Source organism: Melampsora larici-populina, assembly GCF_000204055.1.
Source record: "Melampsora larici-populina 98AG31 unplaced genomic scaffold MELLAscaffold_53, whole genome shotgun sequence".
In the NCBI taxonomy this organism is placed as follows: Eukaryota; Fungi; Basidiomycota; class Pucciniomycetes; order Pucciniales; family Melampsoraceae; genus Melampsora; species Melampsora laricis-populina.
In genome coordinates, this window is record NW_006768817.1 from 320,737 (window position 1) to 333,705 (window position 12,969).

Sequence of the window (12,969 nt, forward strand, 5' to 3'; positions counted from 1 at the left end):
TAAATCCTTCAGCCGGCGAAATTCTTCAAGACTCGGCATAGACTTTGTGATTACGATACAGCCAAGGATTCGCCGGGTCGCTTCCTTCTTGAGAATCCACTCTACAATCGAAACATTTAACAGACCCAAAACCTAAGAAAATCGACGCGATGCACAGCGAGACATTGCCGCCATGACCTCGCAGTCGTACGTGGCTATGCCTAGAAATGTCGTGCCGGAATTTTAGTAACTGGTCAAGGTAGCGGTCAAGGTAGCCCAGACTGATTGATAGGATCGATTTGTTTAAGCCTGGATGAGTGCGTAGGACCTCGAAAAAGAAATACTGACCTTGACATGTGGGTAGATTGCCCCGGGGAGAGTCTGAGCGCTCAATGTGTCTCGTGGTTGAAGAAACGGGCACCGCTGAGGTACTGGTTGCACCCCGGTCGTAATGCAGTTGTCGGGATGTGCCGGGTGTGGCATCGTTACCAGAGGAGCACTTGATAGTGGGTATACCGTACACTATTTTGGGGATGTCCTACCATCCCTTACATCTATGTATCAGTCCCTATTTTGAGTCCATCCAGTTTGCACGACTGATTCTGGCCAAGCTCAAACTCAACAAAGTCCCAATGCTGAGTGAAAGTGTACTCGGTGGGTGTCCTTAAGGAGCACAACGAGTTGCTGTTGTACAGACTTCTCACAGGTTTTGCCACCGAAGATCCACTAAGATAAGTAGACGGAGCTGAATCTTTGTTGTCGTGACGGGTGAGGAAATTGTTTTCGGAGGATACCAGCCTTGGAACCCCGGGGTTCGCCTCATCATGCTACAAGCGAGCAACCGATTGTCTAGATTATCCTGCTTTCTTCTCATTGGGGATCCTTTTGAAATGGGGCACGGGTTCGGTTGTGTGTGGGTGGTCTTGGCCGTTGCAAAGTCAGTCAACTTTTGAGATATGCCAAGGCTAGGCGGCCAAGACTGCACCCCCAACTAGGTTCCCTCTTACATGTACTTCGTCGCACAAAAGGGTACAAATCAAGCTCTCGGAGACCCATTGCTTAAAAAAGATCGCACGCGTTTCTCTTGTCTCTCAGGATCTCCAGCGCTGAATTCTCTGCTGTTTACAAATTGCCACCGGTGCAAATTGCCCCCCGTCAACGTGCCTATCGTGCCCACACGGAGTTATTCCTGAAGCTTGTCGTCATCATCACCGTGGACGTTCAGTAAGGCCCGACGGGTTGCATTTTTGGTGACGGAAATCTAAACACTGTAGATATTCTATACAGACTGTCTATATCACTTCGAGTGATTGATATCAACTGACTTCTTACATATTTATTTATTTTTGGCTGAAGTGTTTTCAGAAACGATCAAACTCAAAGTTCACGCTTGCTGGTCAAGTGGAGGCCTGCTCTTCTACAAAGTCCACGATCTCATCAAAGTGTCGAGCAAGACTCATTCCAAACTACCAACCTCCACCATCATATACCCCTGATATTGTTTTCAATAGCTACTTCTCCTAAACTCAATCCAAAGGACAGTGTTTCCAGCTTATATCCAAGATAAGCAACATCACAACGATTTCCGTCGCCCGTATTCCTCCTGCCACACTTTTTCTTTCCACCGCCTGCCTGCTTCTGTAACGATGGCTAAGATCGATAAAGCTCAAATACTCATTTGCGGGGTAATCATACGTGCTTGTGACGAACTTGCCGAGCTACGCAACCAGTTTAACGTAATTGTAAGGCACATTTCCTTCCATTTTCTGCGTTCTTCGCGCTTTTCATCAATCCTAGATCATGTGATCGGCTGGCTTTCGAGTCATCTACAGTGCTACTGCACTGTCGAGCTATAAGCGCTACGCACACAATCTTCCGCACTTACCTGATTCCCCCGAGTTTCAGCTTGCGGATATCTTTTTCTGCATTGATGGTTCATTGGATTCTCTTCAGACACCATTCCCCAAAAAGATTGGAATTCAGCAACTTGGCCGAATTCTTTAGTCACATTTGATTTTAAACTGGTGATCCTTTTTATGGTGTGAAAATAGCCACTATGTATCACATTCACCTACCGGCATATTCGCCAAAGTCTGCGCCCCGACATGGGGTTTTTGGCCTTTGTTGTATCTACGTTGCGCCGATCGCCATATAGCTTATTTTCTCAAAATTGAGGTGCAGTTGCCAGCATTAGTGTGCAAATCGGCTAATTCCACTCTGTCTTTGGTTTGATTGAAGGACCTCGATTCAAATTCAAGATCAGAATTTTTGAAGGATTGTCGGCCTGGTGGGAGGTACAGCCGCGTGAAAGGGATCTACAGACATAATTCATCTGCTGATTTGATCGGGACCTTTGACGCCGAGGTTGGTGATTTTTATGATATTGGCGCTGAAAATTTCACCTGGAGAATTGACATCTGTTTCCTATCGCACTACTCTGATGCGCATCATGTGAAAAGTTAATAGACGCCCTTCCGGACTCGGTGCGTTACATCTGTCACAATGGCGCGGGATATGATCAGATTGATATCAAAGCCTGCACTCGTCGCTGTCAGTCAAACAGTCTTAATCCTTCCAGTGATGCTACCTTCTAACATGAAATCTTACAAATCGGCTTACATTCATGTTCTCTTCGGCGAAATCAGCTATCTTGGTCTCGAACACGCCTGGAGCGGTGGATGACGCCACGGCGACGACGGCGCTGTATCTAATGATTGCTGCTATGAGGAACTTTAGTTCCGCCGAAGCATTTGCCCGAGCAGGTCAGCACTTAGACCATCATAAAATGGGATAGAGTACCCATCTCAATTATTCACTTATATCCTCATCACGAAGATGACAATGAAGACCGGAACCAGACGAGAAAATACCAAAGCTGATGCTCTACTGCCATATCATTCCCCTGATCCAACGTACAGGTCAATTCAAGACGGGCGTACTTACTGGACACGACCCCGAAGGGAAAGTTTTGGGTATCGTTGGTATGGGTGGAATCGGAAGGGTAAATTTCAGATGAACCACATCTTAGTCCTATTGGTAAACTTATTTCCTCTAATTTACTCGCAGGCATTGGCTCGCAGGGCGATCGGATTCTCTATGAAGATCCTTTACCACAACCGACATCCCCTGAAGAAAAGTCAACTTGTGACGGGCAGTCCGCCATTTGACTTGAGTCCATTTGTCACATACGTGAACTCGCTTGATAGTCTTCTCAGTCAATCGGATGTGGTTTCACTTAATCTTCCATTAAACGCTGAAACGGCTGGCAGCTTTGGTGCCCGTGAATTCAATCTCATGAAACCTAGTGCCATCCTTGTCAACACTGCTCGTGGGGCTATCGTGGATGAAGAGTCTCTTTTAGCAGCGCTTGATTCTGGTCGGGTTAGTTCACTCGCTTTTATGCTAATCTGATCTCAACGCAATGATCCCCTTCTCGCGTGACTGACAGTTGATATATGATGTAGCTTTGGAGCGCAGGACTGGACGTCTTTCCCTCCGAACCTTTCATCAATCCGCGATTGATTGCACATCCGCGTCTCAGCTTATTGCCACACATGGGCACGGAGACGATAGAAACGCAACACAAGATGGAGGTTAGAGCGTTGGTAGAGAACCTAGCGACAGCCATGGCTGGTCATGGACTGAAGGATCCGGTACCAGAACAATCCTAGGCATATCTTGTATTTTTTAATATTCGCCATTTAATCTCGCCTGTTTTGTGCCCACCGATATGATTACTCATTTCAAACGTTTTCTATCCTCACCTCACTGATGCTTCTGGAGGCCTTACAAAGATGTTTTGAGTCAGATTTCATTTACTATTAATTCTTGATCGTTGAGGTACATAAATGTATTAGTGAGCTATACTTGAGCGACATTGGACCTGATGCATATATTCAGTAGATAGACTGACCAGCCAAGATGCCGTATGTTCCCTTTACCCTCTGGAGAATGTTTTATTACCCCAAAGTTAAACCATGTATTGTGATAAAGAGATTAAGCATGTATCAAGCTTATTTGATTTTTGACCTTTCTTTCAGTTGGGATGCTGTATGAAGTCTAAACCGGTTGACACAATTCAAAGATGAACTTGACATTTTGCATGAGAGGTAATATTGGCAATCTTTTGAGTTTGATATTCGCATTCGAATGGGCAAAAGCTGTGAATTCAACACGCACACACTGTTCCTGACCTGTGTCATGATCAGGTTGAACTTGTAGGATAGGACCCTCATTCAAATATGAAGAAACAAACTTCTAGATAGAATGGATCAGCATAAGCAATTATAAGAGAAGCATCATAAGGGGAGACATTTCAGTACATTCATATTTATTTATCATCGAACCCTCTGACACAACTTCCCACTGTCCAACTGTGCAAACTAAGGAGAGCTGAGCACAAAAGGGTCGATTGTGTAGTCGTGAAACACACATGATATGTCAAAGATTTAAATTTTCTTGATTGTACGGAACCCACTTCATGAGTTGAATTGCTCTTTGGTGCCAATGTGTGATATACTACAACGTTTGATAAGGATAAGGGCTGGTAAGGGATCACCCTCCAGCGCCTCACTCAGTAGGGGTTCATATTGCAATGAAAATCTGTCACTCCAAGAGGACTTGTTTTATATACATGTAGCTACTATCATGAAATCAAAATCAAATTGCTGGATAAGTGGTAGAAAAAGATAGGTCTTTCCTGCTGGTGAAATAATTATGATAAACTAGTAAGCTGGGACTGGGGCAAGAATTTCTAGGAAAAGCAGTAAGTAACCCGACCCAGCGTATATTTAGACTGAATGTAGATCTACATTCAAACCTAAACTCTCATAGTATCAGTAAATTGTAATGAAAAGAAAACCACAATGCCAGATTCTTCGATTGCAGAGGCGTCACTGGGTCGTACATAAGGATACCAGCTCCGCGGCTCCTCAATACTTTTGCGAACCTCGCGGATCCATTTGACAGAAAATCCTCTAGCTTCAGCCCGACAGGCGAAAGCTTGAATAGGCGCCCGGTGACCGCCGTGTAAACCAGCAGTGAGATAGACAATCGCGCCCGCGTTGTAAGAAAGCGTGTTACTGACTGTCTCCAAGAGAACTTCATGCGAGTCCGTGTACCAAAGCACGTCGGCGAGTAACAGAATATCGAAGCGTGACGGCTTGCCAGTATCACCGGCCTTCAGCAGAAGTTCATCGGGTGAAGTCCCCCATCGATGTCCACTCACATGCCAAAGATGATGGTCAGGTAAATTTGAAGCCATGTTGTCATTCAGAATTTGAAGAATTTGATCGTCTGGCCAATCACTTGTGACGACCCTTCGAGGTGAACCATACATTCCTGCCGCAACTGATGATAATCCAGCTCCAGCTCCAAGTTCAAGAATCCGTCGATCATGACAGTCAATTTCGGATGCATATATGAGATCAGCCATATAAATTGACGAAACCCAGATGTGGTGCGCCTGTAAGGAAGTAAGTTGACTTGGTGGATTCGAGACCTGCAGTGAAATAGTCTTTGTAAGTGACTGATCTCCATCAACCGAGTCTGGCGGAAGGTGAAAATTACCATGATCAGTTTGACCTTGGCTTTGTCTCTTGAGCGATGAGTCTAGTGCGGCATTCTCACCTTTCAGTGGCGGTTGGTATACAAACGGTCGAGAGCGAGTCGAACCACAAGCAAAGGCTGAATGTCCGAATATCAAAGGTAAACTGTCCTCAAAGAATTCAATGACCGAACTGCCATCACTAGAGCCTTCATCGCCATTTTGATCCTCGTTCACTTCGGTAGCGAGATTTGTTAGCTCAGGTGATGCATCAATACTTGCCATAATACACGCTTCCGTTCTTGATCGTCGAGACTGGGGAATCTGAAGTTGGTGTTCGAGACCTCGTGGAGATTTTGTGATTTCGTCGTCAATCTGTGGTTTTGGATGCGACCTCAGGACCGGAATCACTCTCGTGATAGACCGCGGGTGCCGGACATACAGAAGCCCTGAGTGTCAGAGGGTCCGACAATCCTAACACATACAACACCACACCCAACCTCTCAAGACTCTGACAGAACCTGGTCTCACGCTCACACCCGGTGCCACAAAGCCTGGATTTGCCCTGGGGGCGCATGGCAAGGGCCAGGGCTTAGGCCTCACATGGCCCTCATTCAAGCCCTTCATGGCCTCCAGCAGGGAGTCCGAGTAGTGACTAAAATTGAGTTGAGCTATGATTGGACATTCTTTAAATGGCAGGCCATGGCCCTGGCCACACCCTGAGCCACAAAAAAGGTGCCAGGTGTGAGCCTGAAATAACCAATATGGTTTCAAGTTCACTTTTTTTTTGCGTAATTTTGATAAATTTGGACAAGTCAGTTGTAAAAAAAAAGTTCTTTGTAAAAACAATGTAATTTTAATTTGGGACACCCAAAAAGGTGTCCCGCTTCAAAGAAATTACACATATTTTACAACAACGGGCAAGTTGTTGTAGTGTAAAAATACGCAAAAAAAGCCAACTTGAGACCCCCTAATACCCAAAACATGTGGGTCAAAAGTATACCAATGTGGTGATCAGGATCTCTTATATAAGCAATTTCTTTAAAGATTCATGGTAAAAGATGTGCTTTTAGTCAAAGTCATATTTTATTGGTTATTTTGATGGTCATTGGGTGTCTTATAGTTGCTTATGAATCATTTTTATCATTATCAATCATTCACCCATTAATTAAATAACTTGATAAGGATAGCAAGAAATAAAGAAAAAGTTGAAAAAACATAGAAATCATAAAAATAGTAATATTAGTAAGATTCAATTGATGATGTGGTATTACAGGTGAGATTTATGATGAAGGCCATTTACTTTATATCCAATAGAATGAAATCTGTTTTGAAAGGAATGAAAGAAGATTATTGAAATATTAAGAATTTAGGAAAAAGTCAATATTATAGGCGCAAGGAAAATGGTTTTTAGGGTATGAATAATTGATTTCATGGTTCAAGAAGGTTAACTTATGATATAGAAGGGTTATATTATTCTGCAACAACTTTCATCATGGCAATTGATAAGCTTCACAGTGTCATTTTACTACTCACTGGCAGGCCAGTGAGTACAACCACCCCAATCCAATCTCAAATCAATGTCAGTTCAATATTAATCCAATCTCTGTGTTTGGCCTAGAGTATCAGACAAACAACCTCCCAGAATGAACTGCAATAAAGTTTGGTTGCATGTCCACACATGAAGGTATCAGAATGGCTGGAAGGTTTGAGTGATTATGCAGCCCATGCATATCCAAACAAAATTGGAGGTCAAACTGATATTGAACTGACATTGAATTGAGATTGGATTGAGGTGAATGGAACTCACTGGCCTGCCAGTGACTAGTAAAATGACACTGTGAAGGGAGGAGTGGAATTATTCAAGGAAGAGGGAAATTCAAGGATGGTAAACAAGGGCACTACAGAATTTATTCATATGTTATGATTGATTTGAGGGATACATGAGTTGAAAAGAGTTTTATAATGATTTGTAGAGTTATTGTCAAGAATGAATTGATCTAAAATGATCTTACAAAGAAGAGAGATTAATAATAGATGTGAAAAGGGGTGAAGATCATTGAAAATGGAGGCTTTCAGCTAATTACATATGTCCAAACTTGTTGGATCATGATTGGTGATATCTCAATCAACCCAGAATGTTTAAATTAATAATGTACAGTCTTTGGACCACTAGTAACCAAGGATTTGTGAAAAATTTATAAGAGCATCCACAGCGGTGGGCTCCAAATTGGGGCTATTGCCAAATTTGGTGACTGAGCCCTAATTTTTTGGTGCAATGGTGGTCCCCATTGCCAAATTTTGAGCTTTGGGCTACAAATTTGGCAACAAAAAGCTGGGCTCCAAATTCCTGCACTTGCTCAAGCCCATACCTCACACATGTAAGCCCACGCACACCAATCTCAAAGTGTGTGTAAACACATAGAATGTACACTTTTGAAGCCCAAACGACTGCATCCGTACTGATTTGGGGCCCCACCCAATTTGAATTCACTCAATTTGGAGCCCCAATTTGGAGCCCACCACTGTGGATGCTCTAAGGAATCAAAGAGAATGGCATGAATTTCGACTTTTGCACTTCCATACACACATGTAACAGCATTTACAACACAAAAAGTTTATTTTATCAATCTTTACAACTCAATAACTTATTCATCACCATCAGAAATAGTTCATGTTATGCCAATTATACATCAAAATCACAAGATCTACCAGATGAGCTATAGTAACCCAAAATTGGAGCACATTAGAAAAAACTCAAAATTCTAAAATTGGTTTTCAGCTATGAATTTTAGAAAAAAACCCTGTATTCCCCATAAGAAGATCTTTCCATGATGTATAAACATCAATTAATCAATTTCACAGCTTAAATCGCATCACTAGTTGTTGATAATTTCATCAAAATATTACATCAGAGGGCCGTAGTGGTCAGCAGGTGCTGTTGTGCTGGTTTCTTCGAAGAAGGCAGTCTTAGATAACTTCTGCTAGTTACATATTGGTAGGTTATCCCTTCTTAGGTGTTGTAAAGCTCTTGTTGAGCTTTAAATACTACCCCAAGTATCTATTTCATCAAGGCTTTGGGAAAACCAATAATGTTCAAATTGCAGGGGGATTATTGGTTATGAGAAAAAACTCTCCACATTGTATGTGATCAGGTGAGAAACAATGTATCTGGAATTATCTTCAGAAAGCATTCAAGATATAAAAACATAGACCAGAGTTGCTTGAGCTTGGTCCCACCTTCTTCTTCTCCAGTTCAACCTGCACCATGTCTTTTTTGTGTGTTTCTGTTCTTGTTTCCTAATCAAGTTTGTTTGGTGTTAAGTTTTCAGCTTTTAAGTTTCACATTGTTCCTCTTTGCTTCCCCTTTCTGATTGTGCCCCTTAAGAGCATCTCCATCTCCAATGCTCCCCAATCTGAATGACTTAACATTACATTTATGTCAAAAACATAAGCTGTATTCAAGTTATTCAGAAAATTGTCCTCCAATGCCAATGGAAAGGTCCCACACCTGGCCCACGATGCAAACTTGTTTTTTGGGGATTGACCCACTCCCATGCTCAGGTCAGCAAATTTGCTGACCTGGCTGAATATTCTGAAAAGCAATCTCTCAACGGTTTTTGTCCGGACAATGACTAATATTTAGGCATGTGTCCACTATTTACGTTTTATTATCTTGTGTGATCACCTATTTGATTGTTTTGAGCAAGGGTGGTGCTATTGACATTGTGGACATTTGGACTGTCAGGGTGGCTACCTAAAAGGTCACTGATAAAGCCTAGTACTTACTCAGTATGTTCCTGACTACGTATTCCTCTGGGTACGTGGAATACACAAGATCATGGTTTTACCTAACACAATCAATAACAATAATATTAGTATACTGACGGGAGTATGCACTAATTAAGGTCCTAATTTAAAGGAGCCCACGGGCCTACTGAGGGGACAGTAGAGGACTAGAGGATGGTCAATCCTTAGACCCAGGTATTTCTCTTAGAGCACCCACTATGGTGGGCGTGTTTTATCGTAAATTTTGCGGTCCCGACCGCAAAATTTAATCATGCGTGTAACAAATAAATTAGTAAACGCATAAAATCCACTATGAGCTGCTTTACGACCTGATTTACCAACGATAAATCACTGTGAGTCAACCAAATCCACAGTGGTATGATCTTGAAATGAATCATCACATTCCTCATAATTTTTTCCCAAAGATCAATCATCTCAGAAGTCTTCAAATAACAATAGGAACAACAATAATAACACCAACTAGTCTTGACTTCTTGTTTGATAAACCTTGCATACCACCTCCGCTTCCTCACACTCAAATCTGAATTGATCGAGACTTATCAAGACTGCACTCAACATGCTCGGAAACTATATAAGTTTTCAACTTTGAACTTTGAAGTTGAGGTGTCAAGGTTTGACCATTGAGATTTGAAGTCTTGAATTGTGGAGTTTGGGATTTGAGGTTTTGGAAAAGGCAGTTGTTGACCGATTATTGTACGGTAAATCAAGTCGTAGGCTTGCCTAGATCTGAGCACGCGGGGTGCAAGATTTAACGCAGCAGTACAGACTGCATGTCTAAAACAGGTCCGTAGTGGACCTGTCTGGATTTTAGCGTTACAGTAACACTAAATCACCTTGTTAACGCACCCATAGTGGGTGCTCTTAAAGCTTAGAGTTGCCTGTTATCCTAAGACAAACAGGGATCTTGTCCAACTTTACGTTGCGAGAACTGCAGGTATTGACCAAATAGGAACAGACTTACTCTAGATCAAGTAAGAAAGTATTTTGTAGTTGAAGAACGGGATCAAGATAGATTCAAGGCTTGGTTAAGGTTGTTTATCGAAGCTGGGTAGCTAACAGTTAACTACGGAGAATAAGGAAAAGTAAAGAATCAATAAGGATCTAAATATTCTCTAATCGGAACAGGAAGATAGTATTTACGTTTATTTTACAATTTCAAGACTTCAGAAGTTTTATAGCAAACTACTTTGGAAAGTGGAACAGATAAAGAGTTAGAGTCTAGTCTAAATGAAAGGTAGATTCTAATGATTTATGTGCCGGCTTGGAAAAGGGGGAACACTAACTTATTTCTATAAGTTGAAGGGGTAAAATTCAATGCCTCCCATTCTTGTTTGTTAGAATGAAGGCTTCTTATAGGGCTTCTTGGATTTCTTTTGACTAATGGTCAACCACTTGGAGCTCTTACTCCCAGCCTTTGTTGATAAGTCTTGTGATCTTAAGAATTTGGTTCCTAGCTATTTCCCATGATCCTTATGTAAATCTGAACTGTGTTCCTTGAGGAGGTATTTTCACTTCGTCTAACTGATCCTCAATTCTCTAAGTTCTTCTTGGCAGAACTACTAGTTATCCCTTTTGAGTTATTATCTCCGTTCTGATGTTATTGTCTTAGTTCACTATAGTTTCTAGTTACTTATGCCATAGCTTCTCTTTCTTCTTATTCTTCTTTGGTTTGTCACCAGTCTTCTTATATCTATTGCTAGCTTAGTGAAATATATTTATGATCTTTAATACATCTTACTTCAACATTCCATTGTCATTATTTGTGTTGGTTTACGTAGACCTTTGAAACTGGGTCATTCAAGATGTCTTTTGTTTATATCTATATGTTTTTTATATTTCATGATTGAATCTTTGAAACTAGATCCTTAAGGTGTAGTCATAGAGAATTAGTTCTCTTAAATTAATTTATATACATTTAGTAAAATGGCATCTTTGTCTGTGAAGTTCTTTTGGTGCTTTCCTTTGCTAGGAAACACTTGAGGACTGACATGGACCTTTTGGGTTATTGTTGATGTGGGTTCAACCTCAAATTACCCTAATGGGGAATTGAGAAATAACTTCAGTTGTGCATTGCAGGGCACTGTTGCTGAATAAAGAATACAGCTGTCCAGCCAAGGAAAAAACTCACCTGTACATGTTTTTGGATTCAGCAACGTTGGAGATGCTCTAACACCCATTGATGATCATCTATTTTTAGTTTTCAGTGTGCTTTTTGACAACACCTGATATACTTTCCATGCTCTCTATAAACAATATCTGATGTAAGCAACCTGATTTCTTGATATTTCATTGCAATCATATAGCAATCTGCAAACCTATCCATTAGGTTATAATGTTGTTGAGGGAGGATTTGGCCTTGAAGACTCTGGATTGTGATTCCAGTGACCTCTGAAACAGGATGGACAATTAGGCCCAGGGTATACAAATACCTTCTGAAAATTCCCAGAAGGTTTTTTACAGAACATCAGAACCCTTCTGGCATTTGGGATAACACAGTTTATAATCCAGTGCATTCAAATTTTCTGAATGCCAGAATGCCAGAACATGTCAAAAAAGAAACTCCTGCCAGAAGATATTTGTATACCCTAAATATCAGAAATGCAGCTTGATGTGACATGTAATTTGATTGTGAGCAGCAGGTGAGTAGCTGATAAAGTTGTGAGGGAGATGGCACAGTGTTGGATCTGAGATGTATGTTGGGTACACAAGGTGTGTCAAGTGATTTGCTGGGTAGTTTTGTGTGTTTGGGGGAGTTGGCAGACCCTGTGCTCAGGACTTCTGTATGGACAATCCAACAAAAGTGATTGGCTTCATATTTGGACTATCACTGAATGACTGATGATTATCTTTGAAAGCCCTCCAAATATTTACTCCACCCTTTATGATTGACCTTGATCTTGAAACACCGCATCAAATATAGCACATCAGAACACATCTTTGTTGTTGCAAACCAACAAAAATTGAATAGTGCAAATACTTGTCATGGACACCCCATCATTGTCCAACCATCATAATCATGGGATCAAACCAAGGCTTATCACAGCTTTGAGTTTATATACAGACTTCACAGTATTGCAAAGTGTCTCCTCCAGTTAAAGAAGACTGGCAACAACTTCAGTGTATGGGAAAGACGTCTAAAAACTATGATAGGTTGTCTCACTGGGTCTTCTGATCAACTTCAATATAAGTTACACAAGCATCCTCCTAATTTCAACAAAGTGTTTTTCCAACTGGTCTTCTGGTTGATTGACAAAGACCTTTGACAGGACTTCAAACTTGATGGGTCTTCTGGAAATGCCTTTCAAGTCTTGACAGATGAATTCTGATGAAATACTTTAGCTCAGCATCATGAGTTGTACCAAGTTTCCTAAAGAAACTTTAGACAACATTATGAACATGGTATACTACCAATTTTCTGGAGAGAAAGATTACATAAGATAACAAAAACAGGAACATACCTCACAGGCCCCATGATCAGGAGCATCAAGTATACATGGATCATGGTGGTCCACCAATTCTTAATACCTCTCAAAACTTGGTGGTGATCAATGGAACATCTCACAGGCTTTGTATTCCTAAGCTGTGGCAGGTCTGACATATCTTTTTGCATGACTTTGATTTCCAGCTTTGATCCA

General features: G+C 41.4%; 2 protein-coding genes across 2 annotated transcripts; one reads left to right on the plus strand and one right to left on the minus strand.

The window, feature by feature from the left end:
- Positions 1–1,167: 1,167 nt before the first annotated feature.
- MELLADRAFT_73093 (uncharacterized protein) lies at positions 1,168–4,015 on the plus strand (the record flags this gene model as incomplete). Its single annotated transcript, XM_007415685.1, has 8 exons — positions 1,168–1,249; positions 1,336–1,721; positions 2,218–2,343; positions 2,439–2,529; positions 2,625–2,741; positions 2,898–2,980; positions 3,046–3,360; positions 3,444–4,015. 7 exons carry the CDS (start codon positions 1,626–1,628, stop codon positions 3,648–3,650), a joined length of 1,035 nt encoding a protein of 344 aa, XP_007415747.1.
- A 1,064-nt stretch (positions 4,016–5,079) lies between these two features.
- On the minus strand, positions 5,080–5,860 carry MELLADRAFT_73094 (uncharacterized protein; the record flags this gene model as incomplete). Its single annotated transcript, XM_007415767.1, has 2 exons — positions 5,080–5,479; positions 5,548–5,860. Coding segments are annotated over 2 exons (402 nt in total), but the record flags the coding sequence as incomplete, so codon positions are not given.
- Between the last annotated feature and the right edge of the window lie 7,109 nt (positions 5,861–12,969).